Raw genomic sequence first — 21243 nt, 5'->3', positions numbered from 1 at the left:
TCTCACTTCCACTGTATAATCATAAGGGATTTGATTTAGGTCATACCTGAATGGTCTAGTGGTTTTCCCTACTTTCTTCAATTTAAGTCTGAATTCGGCAATAAGGAGTTCATGATTTGAGCCACAGTCAGCTCCCGGTCTTGTTTTTGCTGACTGTATAGAGCTTCTCCATCTTTGACTGCAGAGAATATAATCAACCTGATTTCGGTGTTGACCATCTGATGATGTCCATGTGTAGAGTCTTATCTTGTGTTGTTGGAAGAGGGTGTTTGCTATGACGAGTGCGTTCTCTTGGCAAAATTCTATTAGCCTTTGCCCTGCTTCATTCCATATTCCAAGGCCAAATTTGCCTGTTATTCCAGGTGTTTCTTGACTTCCTGCTTTCGTATTCTAGTCCCCTATAATGAAAAGGACATCTTTTTTTGGATGTTAGTTCTAAAAGGTCTTGTAGGTCTTCATAGAACCGTTCAACTTCAGCTTCTTCAGCATTACTGGTTGGGGCATAGACTTGGATTACTGTGATATTGAATGGTTTGCCATGGAAACAAACAGAGATCATTCTGTCGTTTTTGAGATTGCATCCAAGTAGTGCATTTCAGACTCTTTTGTTGACCATGATGGCTACTCCATTTCTTCTAAGAGATTCCTGCCCGCAGTAGTAGATATAATGGTCATCTGAGTTAAATTCACTCATTCTGGTCCATTTTAGTTCGCTGATTCCTAGAATGTCAACGTTCACTCTTGCCATCTCCTGTTTGACCACTTCCAATTTGCCTTGATTCATGGACCTGACATTCCAGGTTCCTATTCAATATTGCTCTTTACAGCATCAGACCTTGCTTCCATCACCAGTCACATCCACAGCTGGGTATTGTTTTTGCTTTGACTCCATCTCTTCATTCTTTCTGGAGTTATTTCTCCACTGATCTCCAGTAGCATATTGGGCACCTACTGACCTGGGGAGTTCCTCTTTCAGTATCCTATCATTTTGCCTTTTCATACTGTTCATGGGGTTCTCAAGGCAAGAATACTGAAGTGGTTTGCCATTCCCTTCTCCAATGGACCACATTCTGTCAGATAGTACACAGTAGAGTCTAAAAAAATACTGGCTTCAGCAATTGTCTTTCTGCTAGACCCTGAGCTTCTTCAAGAGTACACTGTATTGAAAATTTAGGAGGTGTTTATAAATGCCCTCTGAGTAAATGAGTAGGTGAATTTTTCTTTCCCAGAATAGTGATTGTTCATTCTGAGTCACTTCCAACTCTTGCTCATTGCAGTTCCTCTGTCCATTTCTTGTCCCAGTCTCCCTTTTCCAGCCTGGATCTGGATCAAGTCTATACTGCTGTTACTGACAAAAAGAAAGAAAGAAACCTACACACAGTCATCCCCAATGGTCATAAACACTTTAAAGACAGTATATATAATCATCCTGTACTGGAATACAGAGGCCAGAGATTGGGAACATCACCAGATTTGCTGGGGCAAGAAGATATAAAGGGGTCCACAAGCAAAGTCCAAAGGAGAGTTTATTGCTGCTAGTGGTATGTATAGGACTTCCATGTGACACAGAGATGGTAAAGAATGAGCCTGCGATGCAGGAGACCAGAGTTCAATCCCTAGGTCAGGAGGATCCCCTGGAGAGGGAATGGCAACTCACTCTAGTATTCTTGCCTGATAATCCCATGGAAAGAGGAGTCTGGCAGGCTACAGTCCATGGGGTCGCAAAGAGTCAGACACGACTGAACAACTAACACACACACACAACACACACACACACACACAGAGTGATAAGTATTGATGCTAAGAACATAACAAAGACTAGAAACCAAGCAATTACAAGTACTCCTGGTCAAACATGATCACAGTAAGTGAAGTTCTATAAAAGAATGATCAATTACACTAAATCAAATTTGTAGAATGTTTTGAAGAATATGGAACAAAGAAAATACTGAAACCAGAAATCTAATAATAATAAAAATTAATAAAACAGTCAACATATACTTCTAATGACAGATTCTAAATTATCCAGAAATTTTGCCTTTTAAGATAATTCATGGCAATAATTAAATTCACAGTTGAGTTTCCAGATTACAGGAATAATCTTCATTTTTCTTTCTTGTTCCAAGGATCCCATTCCATGGGGAGAAAGGTATAAGGAAAAACAATAACTTCCATGAAATAAATTGCTTAAGGCAATGGGCTGGTTTTTTTACTTTTTACAATTTAAACCCTTTCATGTTGTGCTTTGAATACACACACACACACATACACACAAAACCAATTTGAATCTATTATCCATAAGACAAATCAGGGAAAAAAATACTGCAGAGAGTAGACTATCAAAAGAAAAACACCTATATATGTACTGTGACAAATTATATTAGTGTACCATTCATACCAATTTTATGGAAATTAAAATATAAACTAAATGAGTGGAGATTTCCTGTGCTGGCCTGCTTCCCAGTTGGCTCCTGATCTCTGCTGCCACCGTCTCTTATGAAGTTTCCTCTCACAATAAGTAGAGATGACCTGTGCAACCAACAGGATATATTTATATAATATGTGGCCAGGTCAAATAACACACTGTGGCTTTTGCCTTTCTCTGTCTTGAATTGTTCACCCTAGGAAAAGCCAGCCACCATATCATGAAGACATTCAAGTAACCCTAGGAAAAGCCCACCGAGGAAGAGCTGAAACCTTTTGCCAAAAATGAATGGACTTAGAGGCGTGTGAGTGGGCCACCCTTGAAGCTGATCCTGCAGCCTTAATCAAGCATCCACTAGGCAGCATCCCTTGCAAGTATCTCACTGCAATGTGATGAGAGACCCTAAGGCAGATACACCCAGAAAGCCATTTCTGAATTCCTGACTCATATCTACTGTGGGGTAAGAAGTGTCTTTGGTTGTCTTAAGCCATAAAGTTCTGAAGAACTTATGCAGCAATAGATGAGTAATATACTCAATATAATTTTTCAAACTTTGAAGATGCCTTCTTTAGGATGGCTCAAGAGCAGGGACCATGCTTGGGAATTCTGATTAAAATTTCCACAGAATACACAGACTAAAAATCTAGCCCTTTTCATCTTCTGGTTTTCAACTGGTATTAATGAAACTGACATCCTAAATTAAGCTTTCAATTAATCATCCATTCTTTCACAAATTAAAACATCACTGGTTCCTCGATGATGCATAAATATCCACTACTCATGCCTGCAAACTGTAATGTTATTATCTCATTTTTAATTAACTGATAAGACCAGTGAGGCAGTATATACATCCAGGAATACTAGTTAAAACTTGTGGGTGGGGCCACTAAGAGGGCTTTAGAATCACAATTCACAAAAACTTCCATGGGATAAATTGTTTAACTGGGGAGGAGAGGAGGGGGAAACCCCTCCATATATACTTTCTAAGTTCTGGGAAGGAGGACCACATTCCTGTTTTGAGTTTCGAAATGCCAAAAAAATGACACTCGCTCTCCCCTGGGTACTGAAAACAAATAGAAAATAAACAGACCAAGAAGAAAACTATTAAGTATCACCTTTATTAACTAGGAAAACCGAACGGGAAGTGCGAATACCTGAGACTAAAAGAAGACTCCCTCTCCCTTCCTGCTTCCTGTAAAATTCGGACCAGTTGTAGGCAGAGCAGTCAGAAAACAAGGCATTCATTCCTCTTGCCTCCCGCAGTGGTCTTGAAGGAGCGCGCCTTAAACTCAAGCAGGCTCGGAGAGTAAAGAGAAGTACGGAGGCCTGGAAACTTAACAGACGCCTTGAGGAATCTGAATCGCATCAGTCAAGTGCCCTGAAGCTCCACACATTCAGAAGCCTTGGATATTAAAAGCCTAAATGTAAGCATAGGCTCTTCTCCCCACTCCTGGGCCCCAGCAATTCACCATCCACAGGAATCTTACAGCCACAGCACGGCGCTGCTATTGGGAATACGTAGGTTAAAACAAAATTAAAAGGAAAAGAGTGTTCAGATCATAGTGTGGGTGAAGGCGGGAAACGAAGAGCAGACCCCCATCTCGAAGTCCACCTGACTGACAAGCGGCCCAGAAACCGCCTAATCCCGCGGACTCGGTTAGAAACACACCGCACCCAACCCGTGGCGAGAGGCTGCCCGGAAGGCAGAGCCGGGCCAGAACCACACCCTTCACAGAGCAGGCTCAACCCCGGGTCCGCCCACAGAGTCGCCCCGCCCAGGCTCGAGAGGCCCCCGAATCCTCCGTCCGTCCCGCCGGCTGCCCCCTTTCGGTCCCGGGGTGAGGCAGGGAGAGTACCCACCGAAACGTCAACTAACCCCTTGGCTTCCCTTCGTTACTTACCAGAGCCCGCGCCGGTTGCGATTTGGGACTCCCAAACCCTGAGAAAGGGACCCCGGGCGCGACGCCCGCTGGGAAATGTAGTTCTGCGCTCAGAAGGTAGCTGGCGCTCGAACGCTCCGGAGCGTTTGTTTGAAGTGAAGTGAAGTCGCTCAGTCGTGTCCGACTCTTTGCGACCCCATGGACTGTAGCCTACCAGGCTCCTCTGTCCATGGGATTTTCCAGGAACGTTTGTTTACCTTTGCATTTACTTCCTCCAAGCCCTTGGAACCACCCCCCACCCCGCACCGCTCCGCCCCCAGGCTGCGCGGTGCACGCTGGGTATTGTAGTTTTGATTGGGTTCGGTGGTTGACGGCTGGAACAGAGACGCGCGGTGGAAACGGAACTCTCTGACCTCATTGGACGCCATCCCCCAGCATGCTCCTGCGCAGGCGGGGCTGGCGTCGTAACGCCTCGGGGAAAAGGAAGCGGACGGGACCGCGAATTGCTGCCTGTGGCTTTTAATTTTTCTGCTGACTGGATTTGGTTACTGATTCTTCATCTTTTGTCTGTTGCACGCATCTCGCCCTACCCATTTGCTTCCCCACTTCTCGGATCCGGCCCTCTGGGCTTTCACGCCATTTCTCTCACTCCGCCGTGAGCCCCTGCTCGTCCCCGGGCGGGCCTGGCAAGGAGGCGGTAACTATGGAGAATATGGCGGAGGAGGAGCTGCTGCCCCAGGAGAAGGTGGAGGTGGTCCAGGTCCCGGTCCCGACCCCGACCCCGGACTCGGCTCGGGTCCCAGCGCCGGCCCCGGATTCGGCTCCGGTCTCGGCCTCGACCCCGGCCCCGGCCTCGGCTCCGACTCCGGCCTCGGCTCCAGTCCCAGCCCCTGCCCTGGCCCAGGCTCCGGCCCTGTCCCCGTCCCTAGCCTCTGCCCCTGATGAGGCTGAAAGCAGTAAGTGCAGGGAGGCCCAGATCTTTCTGCCGCAGGAGAAGCAAGAAAGTGCGCCTTGCTGGGGAGTAGGGGAGGCCCTTCTTCACTGGAATGGTTTTTACGGGGGAAAAGGCAGTTTTAGCGAAATGGGGGGAGGAACGAGGGACCCGTATAGCGGTAAAAAACGGGTACAGGGTGGGGGACGGCATCTCCACAAACCTCGGGGATCTCAGGGAAGGAAGGATCTGTGGAGGCCAGTGGTGCTGCAGGTGGAAGGAAATAATGGGATCGTGGACGTCTTCGTTAAAGGAGGTCTTTTTCTGGTACAGAAATTAGAAGTTACACCTCATTTGGTAGTTTCCCTCTCAGCCCCGTCTGCCATATTTCCCTGTGTCCTTTAAAATATGATAGAGAAACCGAGTTTACTGTAGTAGATGCTAATTGCCAAGATTTAGAAACCGTTGCTGTCAATTAGGTTTTATGTCTCGAAATAGACACGAGATGGGGTTTTTCTCATTTTATCTTTAGCAGCTTGCCTCCAAAAAGAATTTGAGGCTGACGAGTAGTTTAAGATAGAGTGACTAAATTGTAGATGTTTTCCCTCAGACATAAATACGCATTGAGTTTTGTACGTTTCTCCAAGTCGGCTGTCGAAAATTAATAGCCTGTATTAATTGTGCTTGCATGTAAGTGATGGTTTATTAGGCCATAAAAGAATTTAAAAGATTGATAAGTAACACTTTATCAAGAATCCTCTGAACATTTTTAAACGTAAGCTCTGAGAAACTTTCCTTTAAAAATTTTGTCCCCAGATTGACCTTTATGCTTTTTCTGAATCATAACAACAACGACAAAAATCTTAATTTGTTGTCTTTCCTACTTCTAAGCCAGTTTTGAGGTTAATGTGTAAAAAAAACACATTTCAGTAGTTATAATCTAATAGAATTATTTCTGCAATTTTTAAACAGCATAAAGATTGCTAAAGAGTAGGGTGGATCACAGAAAAGACCAAGGTCATAATGCCTCAGGTAGGCCTCTCCTCTTCACGGAAGATCAAAGCTAGTTAAGTGCTAAAAAAGGCCAGTTGTTTCTTCCGCAACTGCAATGGCGGAAGAGCAGATACACTCCAGAGTAAGATATCCTCCTAAACTCACCTCTAGATATGGTCTTTTTATGTTAATCAGATGTGCTTGAGCAGCTTTAGGGGGTGTATGCTTTCTCCACCTCCCTACCATCATGAATATGTTAAACATAATTTAGGAAGATTTATTCAGATATTCCAGAATTTGTGAGTATTTAATTTAAAGAATGTGTGATGTTTGAAAAACCTGAAAATGCATTTCTGGAACAAATAGTGATTAAGAAATTGGAAATGCATTAGAAACGTATTAATCACATTTTAAAAATTATTTTTAGATGGTCTAGTTAGCCCTTTGAAATCAGTCTCATATAGGCAAGATGAAGATGGCATATCTGAAGTAGAATTGAAAATTGAGGAAGAAAAAGAAGTTTTAAAAGAACCACCTAGCATCTTGGAATCATCTGATTTAATAAGAGGTTTGCCTATTGACTTCTAGATTATTAGCGTGTTACAAAAAGATCGAGTGATTTTAAGTACAGATTGATATCTACTGTCTTGAACCAGAAAGTGACTTTAGAGATGTACTTAGGCGTTTTCATGAATCTTTAGACAGATCTTTAGAGTTTTCTTCAGTAGTGGACTACAGGATTTTCAGTTTTCTAACTTACTGGGCCCCTTTCACTTACTCTGTACTACTTAGTAGTTAGAATGATTGCAATAAACACATCGTTAGTAGTACTATGTATCTTGTTTGACACACACAGATCTTTGGAAGCCAGTGATTTCAAATTAAATAGGTTGGTTTGTACATATGGATTCATTGCCTGAATCTTACTGTCTGGGCCAGTAATTAAAGGTTTTCATCAAATGGGAAAACAGTTTATCTGTTTATAGAAAGTGCCTCATTGTAAGTCATTTGAACAATACCTGATATAAGAAATTAACCAATAGCATTTGTTGCTGTTTGTGTTTCTCATTTTGGAATTAGGTAAAATATATTTTAGTAAATTTTAACAGGAATGTCTGATAGGGCTGAATTGAATTCCAAAATTTTGACTCAGTGTGCTACTGCACCAAAAAGACTAATGATTTTTTTTTTTTTTAATTTTAAAACTAGTGCCTGCTGTGTGCAAGTTACTGCACTTGGCATTTAACATAGCCCTTGGCTTCTTACTGCTTATTTGTAGATGAGACAAACAAGAATGTAAATTATATAGAAGAGAAACAAAGCAACTGGGAGTGAAGCTTGGAGAGAATAGGCAGGAAGACAGCAGTGTGGAGAAATTATATAATCTAATTATGTAGTATTAAGCCTTGTGGTTTATCCCATTGACTCCTAACTCATTGGAAATCTTTTCCTATCAGTTACCATCTCTGAGTCATATATTCAGAATTCTACTTTGTTAACATTTCTTTCCATAGGGCTACAATATTCAGGTCTCTCCATCCTTAAAAAGAAAGAAGCAAGTTAAAATCCCATCTCTTTTTTTTTTAATACTAGCAGATTTCTTGAAAAAAGTAATCTATGCTGATTTTCTGTACTTCGTTTCTCTTTCCAGTTCTATTTGTACTCTAAAAACACCTCACTGAACCTTCTTAAAGGTCTCTAGAAACTTACTAAATACTAAATCCAGTAGTCTTTTCTTGATCTCTACGACTATTTGTGATATTTACTGTTAAGCACTACTCTTTTACAAGTCCCTTCTTTCCTGGCTTCTGCATTATCTTGATTCTCCATACCATTTTTTCTTTTTGAAGCTACCCTCTTGATTCCTTTTCCTCAACGTCTCCTATCCCTCCACACCTCACTTCAAAATTGTACCCATTTTTGTTAATCAGTAGTGGATTAAGCGGCATTGGGAAATGCATTCCACATACTACTAATCAAGAATATGTTAAATATATTTTGGAATGATTTATTCATTTATTCCAAAATTTACAAATATGTAATTTGAAGAATGTATAATATTTGAATAACCTGAAAATGTGTTATTGGGACTGAGTTTTGGCTTTTTTATCCTCAGTTTCAAAACATTTCCCCCTAGGCTTTCTTACTGATGCTCTTAGTTTCACCTAACATGCGTATTTATGAGTTATATCTATTCAGAATCCCTCCTGACCTTCCACTACAATTCAACTGCCTACTGGACTTGAGTAGCTAATTCTAGTAGTAATCAAACACACTGTGTAAAAAACTAAATTCCCATTCTCTTTCTCTTCCTTTCTGCCAAAACTGTTTTCCTCTTCCTTTTTATTGGTTAATGGTACTTGTATCAAAATCTCAATTGTTCTTTAATCTTCACCCTTTCACATCCCAAATCCTCTGCTGCTTTTTTTTACCTTCTATTTTCTAGTACCTTTCCATTACTAATTTCTCACCTCAATTATTGATCGTTGGTACTACAACTACAGATTCTGAAATGCATTCAAATCATATCATTTATTTACTCAAAAATCTGAAAAGACTTAACATTACCTAAAGAGTATAGTTCAAACTAACATATAGAATTTATGCCTCCCATGATCTGTACTACATTTTTGGCTGCATTATTTTTCTACCAGCTCTATCCCCCAAACGTACTACTTTCCAGCCAGGAGTGGTAAGGGAAGTGACTATATATTTTTACACCACATGCCTTTGTTTATTTCAGTTACAAGGTTATTTCAGTTTATAAGGCCAGACACCAAATCTCTACTTACTGAACACCTGTTTATACCTTAAGTCTTGGTCAAACACCACTTCAGTGAAGGCTTCTTAGAGGCAGTTGTTGGAATGAGTTATTCCTCTGTAAACCCACATCATATTACCTTTACCCTTAAGTCTTCATTCATCTTGCCTTGTGTTGCAGTTAATAATTAACGTGTTTATCTCTCACCCGATTGAAAGTTCTTTGGAAACAGGAAACCTGGCTTCAGTGTTTTATACAGACTAGAAACATTTTCTGTAAAACTATATTGATTAATAAGATAAAATTTGAAAGCTGTGAGGTTATGCAGTGGCAACTCTTTGACTTCGGAGACACACTTGTCATTTACAAACTGAGTTTTCTGCCTAGGTACTAATGCACTGTGCTATAGGAAATGAAAGTGTAAAATTCTGTGTGACGTGATAAAATGAAACTGAAGATGGAATACATATTGTTAAAGCATAATTTCCTAACTCTTAAACTTTCCTTTCAGAGAGACACATCTCAATTCAAAGGCAGCTTGCTGATTTAGAGAAGTTAGCTTTTGTAACTGAAGGGGATTGTGACTCTGCTAATTCACTGAACTCAGATAATCTTGATGCAGGTATTTCCATCTTTGGAGGGTTTCTGGTTTTTTTGGGGGTTTTTTTGGTCAGTTTCTAATGATTTGTCATCTTTCTACTCATGAAAATTTTGGTAAGCATGAACTTGTTTATTTCCGCCAAGCTAGGGCAGAAGTAAGATAATGTTTTTTAACTTAGGAAATGGTACCCTTCTATATGTAAGGGCACTGTGAGGTAAGTTATTTCACAACCCCTCAAAGAAATTACAGTCTCATGGATATATAAGGGCTTTGTTAGGAATTAACGTTTTACTATGAGTAACAGGAATCCAAAAAATCGTATGGAGGCTTTTATTCTCTCATAAGAAAGAAATCTCAAGACTGGCAAAGTAGAGCTGGTACAGAGTTTCACAGTGTTGTTAGTGCCCTGAGCTCCTGTCATTCTACTTTACCATCCTTAGTGCTTGGATTCCATCCTCAAGATCTCCTCATGGTTTTTTGAAGTAGAGAGTATATTTTAAAAATTGTGCTTATACTTGCTGTGTGCTATATGTGAAAGGTATTTCCTGGATTAAAAATTGAGTTATTGGGACTTCCCTGGTGGTCCAGTGGCTAAGACTTTGTGTTTCTAATACAGGGAGGCATGGGTTGGATTCCTGGTCAGGGAACTAAGATCCCACATGCCACACAGGATGATCAAAACAAAAACACCCTGGTATAGTCAAATAAATTTTTTAAAAATTGAGTTACTGTTTCTGTATATTTTATTGATTTAAACCTGGATTTGAGATTTATTTTTAGTACTATTAAAGTTATTATTAAGATACATTACATTTCTAATTAAATGAAACTTCTATTTTGATGATCCATAATCTTTTTAATAATATGTTAATGAAGAAGGAAGAATTTAACAAATTCAGTAGTAGGATGTGTGCCGTGTGCTTAGTCATGTCCGACCTTTTGTGACCCCATGGACTGGAGCCTGCCAGGCTCCTCTGTCCAGGGGATTCTTCAGGCAAGAATACTGAAATGGGTTGCCAGGCCCTCCTCCAGGGAATCTTCCCGACCCAGGGATCAAACCCACAACTCCCACATTGCAGGTGGATTCTTCACCATCTAAGCCACCAGGGAAGCCCAAAGCCACTGTAATAGGATACAGAGTATTGCATCCAATCTGCCCCTTCCTTCTTTCAATTTTCTAATTCCACATGTTAACCGTTTTTGTTGCTGCTAGAGTAGAATACCAGAGCTGATACTTTTGTCTGTCCAGCTCATATCCCTCTGTAAGTGTGACAACTCCTGCCTTTTCCCCTGCCCAAAGTGCAGAATGACATTCTTTCTGGAAGGCATTTTGCCTGTGGGGATATCATTTCCTCATCCTCTCCATACCCAGTGGTAACAGGGATATCAGCTTGCCACAGAGAGGAGAGTTTTAGGATAAAAATCAGTCACTGACTGTGTCCTAAAACAATTATTGTTAAGTACCTGCTGAGACAAGAATGACTTCACCTTAATAAATGTTAAGAAAGATGTTATCTAAGGGGTGTGTGTGTGTGTGTGTGTTTTGAGAGGCAAGGGTGAGAAAGGGTCCCCTGTTAACTTCTTTTGTAGGCAAATTTAAGCATGAATAGCTGGTATATTCTCTGCTTTATTGATTCTTTTTTCATTAACAGGAAACAAACAGGCTTGCCCATTGTGCCCCAAGGAGAAATTCAGAGCTTGTAATAGTCATAAGCTTCATCGTCACCTTCAGAATTTACACTGGAAAGTCTCCGTTGAATTTGAAGGTTTGTATTTTTGTGCTTACTAAAAAGTGATGTAAATGAAATTCACGATTTTGTACTAGTTTTGGAATTTTACTGACAACATAATCAAGTATCTTCACTTTAAAATTATGAAGGATATAATGCCCCTCTTTTAATGTATTTATTAGTAAAAGACCACGTTGTTCTCTAGGCAGTAGATATTTATGACACCAGTAGTTTAGTTTGACAAACTATTATAAAGTATCTGTTCTGTGCTGGGTACTTGGCTTGGCCCTGAAGGTCCACATTACTTACTGAACCATGTTTTCATAAGTTTTACTTTTCCTTTTTTTATTAGAACAGTTACAGTTTTTAATTAACTACGATTAATATTAACTCCAGTAATAGTTTTGAAGGTATAATAAAAATAAAACAAAATAATTGGTATGAATATTGGAAAAGAGAAGATAACATCTCTTTTTTTCCCTGCTGCTGACTTAAAAATAAATAGAGTTAATGAGTTTTTGGAATAATGGTGAGATATAAGATAAATATTCAAAATCAGAGCCTTTCTCTACTCTGGATAAATGGAAATGAGGGGAAAAAAGTTACAACAATGACAAAAATGGCACAATTTGAGGGAGTAAGTTTAACAAGAGGATTCAAATGAAGAAATGAATGAAGCTGAAGGACAAAAAACACGATTTTACCAAGTTAAAAGACTTCCTAGGGAGAGTTATTGTTAGATTCTGAGGTATGAGGTATGAGATTATGGATTATATGTGTTTAGTTACTCAGTCATGTCCGACTCTTTGTGGCCCCATGGACTGTAGCCCGCCAGGCTCCTCGGTCCATGGGATTTCCCAGGCAAGAATACTGGAGTGGGTTGCCATTTCCTTCTCCAATGGATGATATATTACAGCCTTTTTTTAGAAAGAAATTTGGCAACATTTAAAAAATTTAAAATATTTTTCCTCCAGGCACTCCCTCTGCTAAGAGTAAAGGAAGCAATAGACAAAGATGTACAAAAATGTTCATTGCATCATGTGCTTAGAAACAAAAAATTGGAACTAAAAATCAAAGATGATTGAATAAATTATGGTACATACAGACCATGAAATATTATGCAGCCATTGAGAAGAGTGTTTTAGATCTAGATTAGCTTGCTTGGAAGGATTTTCATGGTAAACTGAAAATAGCAATGAAAGTGAAGCCTCTCAGTCATGTCCGACTCTTTGCGACCCCATGGATGGTAGCCTACCAGGCTCCGCGATCCATGGATTCTCTAGGCAAGAATACTGGAGTGGGCTGCCATTTCCTTCTCCAGGGGATATTCCCAACATAGGGATCGAACCCGGGTCTCCTGTATTGCAGACAGACGCTTTACCGTCTGAGCCACTAGGGAAGCCCGAAAATAGCAATATATATGATAAAAACAAAAATACTCCCCTTCCCCAAAAAAACCCTAAACATGTGTATACTTAAATTTGTATATGATCATGCAAGTACACTGACGGTGAAATGTGGTTATCTGGAGTTTCAACCAGACTAAATGAAACAGTCATTATAAGACACTCCAAAAAGAAGGCAGAACTAGACCAGAACTATTTTCTTATAGTATTGGTAAAAGGTTATCACTAGTTACTTAGAGAAAAAGTGAATTAGAGACTAATTCAGAAGCCATACTATCTTATGTTTAATTATTTATGAGAATGTATAGTAAACCATATTGACTTCTTAACAAAAAAGATCTCATTTTAATTACAAAGGTAATGAAGTAATTGCTTTATTTAAGCCATTGTTTAATCTCTGGTCTCTCTCCTCCAGGTTATTCTCTTCTGTTTGATGGTTCATGGTATTCTTTACTGTCATGTTCTTTAGGCTGTTGCGTTCTTTCACATGATGGTGATCTGGTAGATGGGGAATATGATAGCTTTTGTCTTTGTGAACAGTATTGGCAAATATGTTGAATAAGATCTGCTGAAGGAATAGAAATGAGATGAAGGACAAAATAAGAATGCCTTACCTAACTGGAGAAGACTGCATTAGACGTGAGAAAGAAGAACATGTCTTCAGATTTAGCCATACAGATGTTGAGATGCATCTAGTGGAGGGAGCCTGGAGAGCACATAAACCTGGAAAGATTTGGGCTAGAGATACATATTTGGGAGTTGTCAGAATACAGATGGTATTTAAAGCTGAAAGTCTGGATGGAACGACCTTAAGAGTACATATAGGTGCAAAGGAAATGGTCCAAGGTCTGGGTCCTGAGACACTTCAAGATACACAGCTAAGAAAAATGATTGGATGTCAAGTGAACTGAACTAGAAGTATGAGAAGAAGGAAGTTAGAGATAAGTTTACAGTTTTTGAGTTAGGAGTAACTGGAAGGCTTTATTATTCATTAAAAAAGTAAAAAAAGAAACCTGGTTCAAGAGTCAAGTGAAAAGTTTAATCCTTGACAGTAGGTTTTGTTTTGTTTTTTAATGTTTTTTGGTTACGCTGGGTCTTCATTGCTGTGCGCAGGGCCACTCTTTTGCAACGTGTGGGCTTATTGCTGCCGTTCCGTGGCTTCTCTCGTTGTGGAGCCCAGGGTCTAGAAGCATGGGCTTCAGGAGTTAGCACCTGGGCTCTGGAGCTCAGGCTAAGGATTGTAGTGCACAGACTTAGCTGCTCCACAGCACATGAAATCTTCTGGGCCAGGGATTGAACCCGTTTCCCTTGCATTCGCAGGCAGATTCTTATCCTTTGCATCAGCAGGGAAGTCCTTGACAATAGATTTTGAAATAATCACTCACATGTCTTGAGTAGGGGATTGGAAGTAGAGATCTGGCCCTCAGGAATGAATTGATAATAGAGCTATAATTTGGAATTCCTTCTCATAGGGGAGATAGTCGCAATCATGAAAGGCATTCAAGTTAGTTCGGAAGTGAGAAAAAATTTATGTAGCAGATCCATCATACAGAAAATCTACATTTTAGAGTATGAGAGAGGGAAGAGGATCTGTAAAGATTAAGTAGGAAGTACTCAAAGAGAACTAAGTGCCATATCATTGATGAAGAAGAGGCTGTGTAATAGTAAATGCAGCATAAGGCAAGAAGATGAAGTTGAGAAAAAGTCAAGATGGCAAAAAGTAGATGATAAAACTGAGTCCCAAAGAAGCTACATGACTAATGCAAGATAACAGATGTTTTTGGAACAACCAGATTCTGAACCTAGATCTCTTGTATATGTTTTTATACCGTGTCATATATAACAAATGCATAAAACTAAGGCAGTCTCATTCAGATAAATTATGACATTACAAATATAAGAATAATCCCCATTATTCTTATAAATTTGGTAGTAATTTTAATAATAATTGAACTTTTGATGAGCAGTGATAAGACAAGCAGCAGTTCTTCCTTCTAGGTTACCGGATGTGCATCTGTCACTTACCTTGTCGACCGGTGAAACCAAACATTATTGGAGAACAGGTAATCACGTTAGATTTGTTATTTTTAGATTTAGCTATCTCTAAAGGAAGTACGATTTTTACTTGCTTTAAGACTAAAATGTGTATATTTAGCAATGAGATTTACTTTAAGATTTTGTTTTCAAGGGCTTTCAGATTACCATAGTAGGAAAAATAAGAAATCTATGAAAATTGTTGCTGTATTGAACTTTTCATTTTATAGTTTTTAATTTCAGTCAGATCACCTGCTATCATATGTTCGAAAGGAAAATTAACCCACATACTAATTTTGAAATGGAGAATTTAAGTAGAAAGCACTTTTTTTCTTTCAAAATAAATTTTGGTCATGGAATAATAACTTTTAATTTCTGTGGTTTAGTAAGTGTCTTAATACGTGTGGATTCATACTCATCTTCCCGATGCTCTTCCTCTTAATTTGTCAAAGGACAGAATGAAGACACTTCTGAAATCTCAATAACTTTAAAAAGTACATGTGTTTGTATTAGGATACATTTAACCTTTGGGGAATACAAATTATAAAATATTTTATAGTGACACTATCCTGAATGCATATTAGCTTAATAAATCATTATTAGTAAATTTTCCTTTCAGGCCACACAAAAAAAGTAAAGTATTGGGGGAGAAAAACATTCTTAAGTATACTTTATCAGGATAATGCTTGGCCCATTAACCCTATCTAAGATATTTTGAGTATGATAATCACAATGCCATAAATTGTGGAATGTTCTTGACTGTTCTGTCCTTGCCCTGTGATCGTGAGTAAAGAGTAAGAAGACATCATAAGCAGGAAAGAGCTATTGGAAGTCTTGTTCTTAACTAAATAAGAAGCTAAAAAGTGAGAACTTTTTACTTGGAAAAATAGACTTTTTATTATGTCTTTAACACGTAGGAGTGTGCTAGCACTAGCTCCAGAGAAGGCAGTGGCCCCACTCCAGCGCTCTTGCCTGGAGACTCCCATGGACGGAGGAGCCTGGTGGGCTGCAGTCCATGGGGTCGCTAAGAGTTGGACACGACTGAGCGACTTCACTTCCGCTTTTCACTTTCATGCATTGGAGAAGGCAGTGGCACCCCACTCCAGTATTCTTGCCTGGAGACTCCCAGGGACAGAGGAGCCTGTTGGACTGCCATCTATGGGGTCGCACAGAGTCGGACACGACTGAAGCGACTTAGCAGCAGCAGCAGCAGCAGCACTAGCTCAGATTTCCAGAAATCTGGAGAGCCGGTTGTTAAATGTGGCCATCATCAAAAATTTTAAAATGTGAACTTAAAAGTAAATAAATTATATTAAAAACAAAAGTAATGAATACTCACGACTTACTACTTCCCAGTTATTTTACTACGTCTGTGCTCGTGCGTCATTTATATGTATGTACTGTGTCTGCATGGTGGCAGTGTTCTCTGCTGTGATACTGCACATCTCTTCCCAAATTCACATTCAGTGATGTCACATGGGTAGCTTGAAATGTCACATGTGGAGCTTGACATTGGCTATGGTAGAGTGTTTAGATCACAGACCTGCAGACGCTACAAATGAGGGGCTTATTTTCCCGGAGAGCCAGTTATATGTCTGCCAACACACTGCTGCTATATCGTACCATTTATAAGTGTTGCTTATAGAAGATAAGAGTAGTTATTTGTTGATTAGAATGAATGGGAAAAAACTAACAAACTTGTGACCTATTGTAACATTAAAAAGCAGATGTAAATATAGGTAAGGAAATAAAGATCCTTTCAGAGTCACATGGCAAAATGAATACTATCTTCTAACATACTTAAATTTACAACCTTAAATAAACTTTTATTTCATTGTCTTAGTAACTTTTTTATGCATTTAAATTAAATACTCTGTTTGATAGATATCCAGTAAAATGGGCGCCCATTATCATTGTATCATTTGTTCAGCAACAATCACCAGAAGGACAGATATGCTAGGACATGTCAGGCGCCATGTGAACAAAGGAGAGACTAAATCCAGGTATATTGCTGGTGAGTTGAGCAATCTCATTAATATGTTAATAAATAGATCCTTAAACAGTGGTCTAATTATTATTTTTAGACATCATACAGATAGAATACTGTGACTTAACCAAATCATTTAGTTAACTGCTAATCCATCCAGTGTTGTTTTTTTTCTGTGAGACTCCCAACAGTATAAACTGGTCTCAATTTAACAGATGTATTTAATACAAGAGTAGAAAAAAGCAGCTGATGCCCAGTAAATGTAGCTATCCTAATGAAAGATAATAGGATTTTATTACTGATGGCTCCTGTACCAGTAACTATCTTATACTCGTTGTTGAAAAACACTGGAAAAAGGAGGCAGAGTGATATATAAAGATTATTTATAGTCCTGAGTGATATCAAGTTATTAGTAGCTTATTATTAGTGATGTTGTTCCTTCTCAAGAATTAAGCCCTTCTGCCCTAAGGCATCCATTATATGTAATGAATACATCTAGAATGGTACTCTGGACCATTCTTTTAAGTATTGAAAAAAGTAGTGAAATAGTTATTTGAAGGGCTTAATTTTCTCACAGAACCTGGTTTGAGAAAGGCTTATCTTGTGAGATATGTGACTTGACACTTAGGTGAGTACAGAAAGATATGTAACATAACAGTAGGAAAGATTACTTATATGTGGCATTGTAGAAAGAGAAATATGGTTCTCATTTAGTTAACATTCTGATTGTAATTTGATCAAGAAATCCAAACATAAATAATCTCAATTATTCCCCTCCACATATTATTATATCTCCTTTCTTAAATAATTAAAATATATTCACACAAATATATCAATATTTCATTTGAGTTATAGGAGAATGATTCTAATGTATATTAAAAGTAGAATAATTGTTTTATACATTAGCTTATAGCTGTTGGAATATAATTTGTGATTTAAAATCACAAAAATATTCTGAAGTTAAGCATGTTCAGGAAATAGAGTGACTCTTAGTCATCCATGCTAGCTAATGGAACGTAACCACACAGGTTAATTTTCTAACATTTAAACCATAATAAAATATGTGTTTAGCAACCAGCCTCTATAAACACAATATAGTGTTTGATGAATAAAGGTTATTTTAGGATTTGGCACGGTCTTAGGGTAATTGTCCTTAATTAGGTGTACAGATACATTGATGTGCTAGACAGTTCAGATTGTAAGCTGATAAACTTTAATTCACCAAATACTTAACGGAATGCTGTTCTTTTCCATAGACAGGGCTATGTAGATCAATTTTGGGTGATTTTTTTTTTGACATCTACTCAACTGATTTCATTAACGTGAAACTATTACAAAGGAAGGTTATTTTTTATGTTGTTCTTGATATTTATAATTATTTTCTATTTCACTGGAAACCTTTTTTTTTTTTTTAATTTTAGCTTCTGCTGCTAAACCACCTAAAGAAATTTTGAAAGAGGCAGACACAGATGTACAAGTTTGTCCTAACTATTCTGTACCTCAGAAAACAGATTCTTATTTTAATCCCAAAATGAAACTGAATCGGTAAGATAAATTTAAAAAAGGGTTATGGAATGCTTCAGATGCTTCAATTCATTACAAATGTACCTTCTCTTAATCTTCTTGTTCTAATATATTGAAATTTAAAAGTAGGTATGGAATGAAAATCGTTTATTTTGCATTTTCTCAGAATGATTGTTTTATTTTTCTGCCAAACCAATTTTTTTCTCGGAGTAAAGTAGGTCTAACTTTATATAAAATTAAAGGAACAGACTGATGGGCCAGTGCCAAGTTTTTATAAAATCATTGTTCATAGTAAATACTTGTTAATAGAACACAATTTGACTAATAGTTTAATTTCACAGGTTTTTAGTTCTTATACTATTAAGTAAGGAATATGTTATTAGGTCTCTTTTCAAAGTAGTTTGCACAGTAAATAGAACACTTTCTCACTGTTCTTAAAATCCACAATGATGAAACCATGGTACAGTAAAATTATTTCAGATTATTATCCTTCTTCTAGGCAGCTGATATTCTGTACACTGGCTGCTCTGGCTAAGGAGCGAAAACCTTTGGAATGTCTAGATGCCTTTGGAGCAACTGGTAAGTGATGAAGCTTTTTCTGGAACCTCACTTTATCAAATCTGTACAGTATCTTTTCTTTCCCTTTATTTTTTCCTTGTTGTTTAGCCACTTTGAGAACTAAGGGTTTGTTTATATCATGTGAACCTCAAGAGATTTTTTTTCCAGTTTTATTGAGAAAGAATTGGCATACATTACTGTATGGGTGTACAAGTTTAATTAAGATGTAGAGCATGATGGTTTGATTTACATATACAATAGGTTCAGCTAACATCCATCATCTCATATAGATAAGTAAGAAGAAAAAAAAGTTTCTCCTTGTGATGAGAGCTCTTAGAATTTATCCTCTTAACTTTCCTCTATACAAGGATTACCTATATTTAATCATCATGTTGTACATTTCATCCCTAGTACTTATTTATCTTATAATTGGAAGTTTGTACATACTTGCTGAACTTCCTGTACAGTATCTTTTCTTAGGAAATGTATATGGATATCACATCAAGCAAAGTATTTTTATATCAAAAAAACACAAGGCAAATTTTTTATTGTGGAAAATTTTCAAATATATACAAAACTAGAGTGTATAATAAGTGAATTCCTTTATATCCATCACTCAGTCTTATATCTGTATTCCTGTGCACTTTCCTTTATAACTCATTGCCGTGTTCTCTGTCTCCTTTATTTTGAAGCAAATAACAGATATGTCATTTCATCTGTAAATATTTCCATGGGATCTGTAAAAGATAGTGAAGTGAAAGTTGCTCAGTTATATCCAACTCTTTGCGACCCCATGGACTGAGTCCGTGGAATTCTCCAGGCCAGAATAACGGAGTGGGTAGCCTTTCCCTTCTCCAGGGGATCTTCCCAACCCAGGGGTAGAACCCAGGTCTCCTGCATTACGGGCAGATTCTTTACCAGCTGAGCCATAAGGGAAGCCCAAAAATACTGGAGTGGGTAACCTATCCCTTCTCCAGCGTATCTTCCCAACCCAGGAATCAAAGTGGGGTCTTCTGCATTGTAGGCGGATTGTTTACCAACTGAGCTGTGAGGGAAGCCTGTAAAAGATAAGGACTTTTCAAAATTAAAACCCATATACAATATCACACCTAAAAAATTAAGAATAATTCTTTAATGTCATCAAATGTTTAGATAGACCTAATTATTTCAAATTTTTAAAAAATTTAAGTCAGAATCCAAAAACTATATATTTCAGTTGTTTGATAGGTCTCAAGTCCCTTTTTAATCTATATTTCTTTTCATCATTTTGTGTGTATGTGTGATAATTATTTGTTGATATAAGAGGTCATTTGTCCTGTAGAGTTTCCCACAGCCTAGATTTTTGCTGATTGTATCATCATGGTTCATATAAATATTCCTCTATTTCTGTAAATTGGTAGTTGGATGGTCAGGTTTGGTCATATTCAGACAGGAAATTTTTTTTTTTTTTTGCAAGAATACTTGTTTGCAGCAGTCAGTAAGCACTTGGTGTTTGGTTGATTTGTGTGTGTGTGTGTGTGTGTGTGTGTTGCAGTAAACATTGCCTACGTATTAGGCAATGAGATATTATGGTGAAATTTTAAAGACTGAGAACATTTTTCCCAAAAGGACATAACAGTATAGAAAAGATTGGAAAATGTAGAAAATTTCTAAAAAGCCACTTGTACCCTATCCAAGTTTTTCTTCTTAAAAGTTATAGGAGTGTATTCTTGGGAAGTTTGTACCAATAGAATGAAAGCACGACCTAGCTCGGCATAAGTTCCTCACCTCAGAGAGAAGTAGTGGCTGGAAACATGGACTGTGGAGTCAGACACTGCATTCAAACCCCAGCTTTATAACATGCCAGCTGTCTAACCCCAGGGATTATGCTTTAATTTGCTTTATCTATCCAAAAGAAGGTACCTACCTTAAAATAATGTAAAGATTAAGTAAATTAATACATGTAAAGAAATTAGAACAGTATCTGGTATATAGCAAATGCTATAAAAGTCTTCAGTATCATCATTATTATATTATTACTACTATCATCATCATTAGTAATGTCTCAGTGTAGAAATGGTAAAAGTGATGAAGTAATGATTCTAAGGTGATCATATCCTCTGAGCTGGTCAGATTTTAAATATGAATCATTTTTTTATTACTCCTTTTCCCACCACTATCCCCACACTCAACTATGGATCTGTTCTAAGTTTTCATTTATATTGTGACTCATACTCTTTTTCATTCCATATCCGCTAATAGAGTGATTTTTAGCAATTATATCTGTCTTGCATGCTATTGCTAAACAGCTTTTGCTCTCAAACACTGAATTGATCATGTTATTTTTCAGTCAAAAAAGTCATGCATCTTAATTGCCTAGAGTTCAGCTTCTCAGATTGCAATTTAATATCCTCCATAGTCTGATCACAGTCTA

General features: G+C 38.1%; 2 protein-coding genes across 12 annotated transcripts in view; one reads left to right on the top strand and one right to left on the bottom strand.

Moving 5' to 3' along the window:
* The window catches only part of SWT1 (SWT1 RNA endoribonuclease homolog), a 112538-nt gene extending 107913 nt beyond the window's left edge, over window positions 1-4625 (bottom strand). For 4 of the 9 annotated variants that reach the window (XM_055582939.1, XM_055582936.1, XM_055582937.1 and 1 more), the window contains exon 1: window positions 3580-4313. The gene's annotated coding sequence lies outside the window, so the exon portion shown is untranslated. The other 5 variants (XM_055582938.1, XM_055582934.1, XM_055582941.1 and 2 more) reach the window with 5 other exon arrangements.
* A 126-nt stretch (window positions 4626-4751) lies between these two features.
* Window positions 4752-21243, top strand: part of TRMT1L (tRNA methyltransferase 1 like) — a 34423-nt gene continuing 17931 nt past the window's right edge. The window contains exons 1-8 of one of the 3 annotated variants that reach the window (XM_055582943.1): window positions 4754-5261; window positions 6657-6797; window positions 9502-9612; window positions 11244-11357; window positions 14726-14790; window positions 16646-16775; window positions 18170-18293; window positions 18772-18851. In XM_055582943.1, the coding sequence (XP_055438918.1) occupies window positions 5009-5261; window positions 6657-6797; window positions 9502-9612; window positions 11244-11357; window positions 14726-14790; window positions 16646-16775; window positions 18170-18293; window positions 18772-18851 (1018 nt within the window). In that variant the 5' untranslated portion in view covers window positions 4754-5008. Of the gene's footprint in view, window positions 5262-6656; window positions 6798-9501; window positions 9613-11243; window positions 11358-14725; window positions 14791-16645; window positions 16776-18169; window positions 18294-18771; window positions 18852-21243 lie in introns of all 3 variants that reach the window. The other 2 variants (XM_055582944.1, XM_055582945.1) reach the window with 2 other exon arrangements.

Source organism: Bubalus kerabau, chromosome 5 (assembly GCF_029407905.1).
Source record: "Bubalus kerabau isolate K-KA32 ecotype Philippines breed swamp buffalo chromosome 5, PCC_UOA_SB_1v2, whole genome shotgun sequence".
NCBI classification, from domain to species: Eukaryota; Metazoa; Chordata; class Mammalia; order Artiodactyla; family Bovidae; genus Bubalus; species Bubalus kerabau.
Note: the sequence above shows the minus strand (reverse complement) of the source record. Positions and strands in the feature narration are given on the sequence as shown.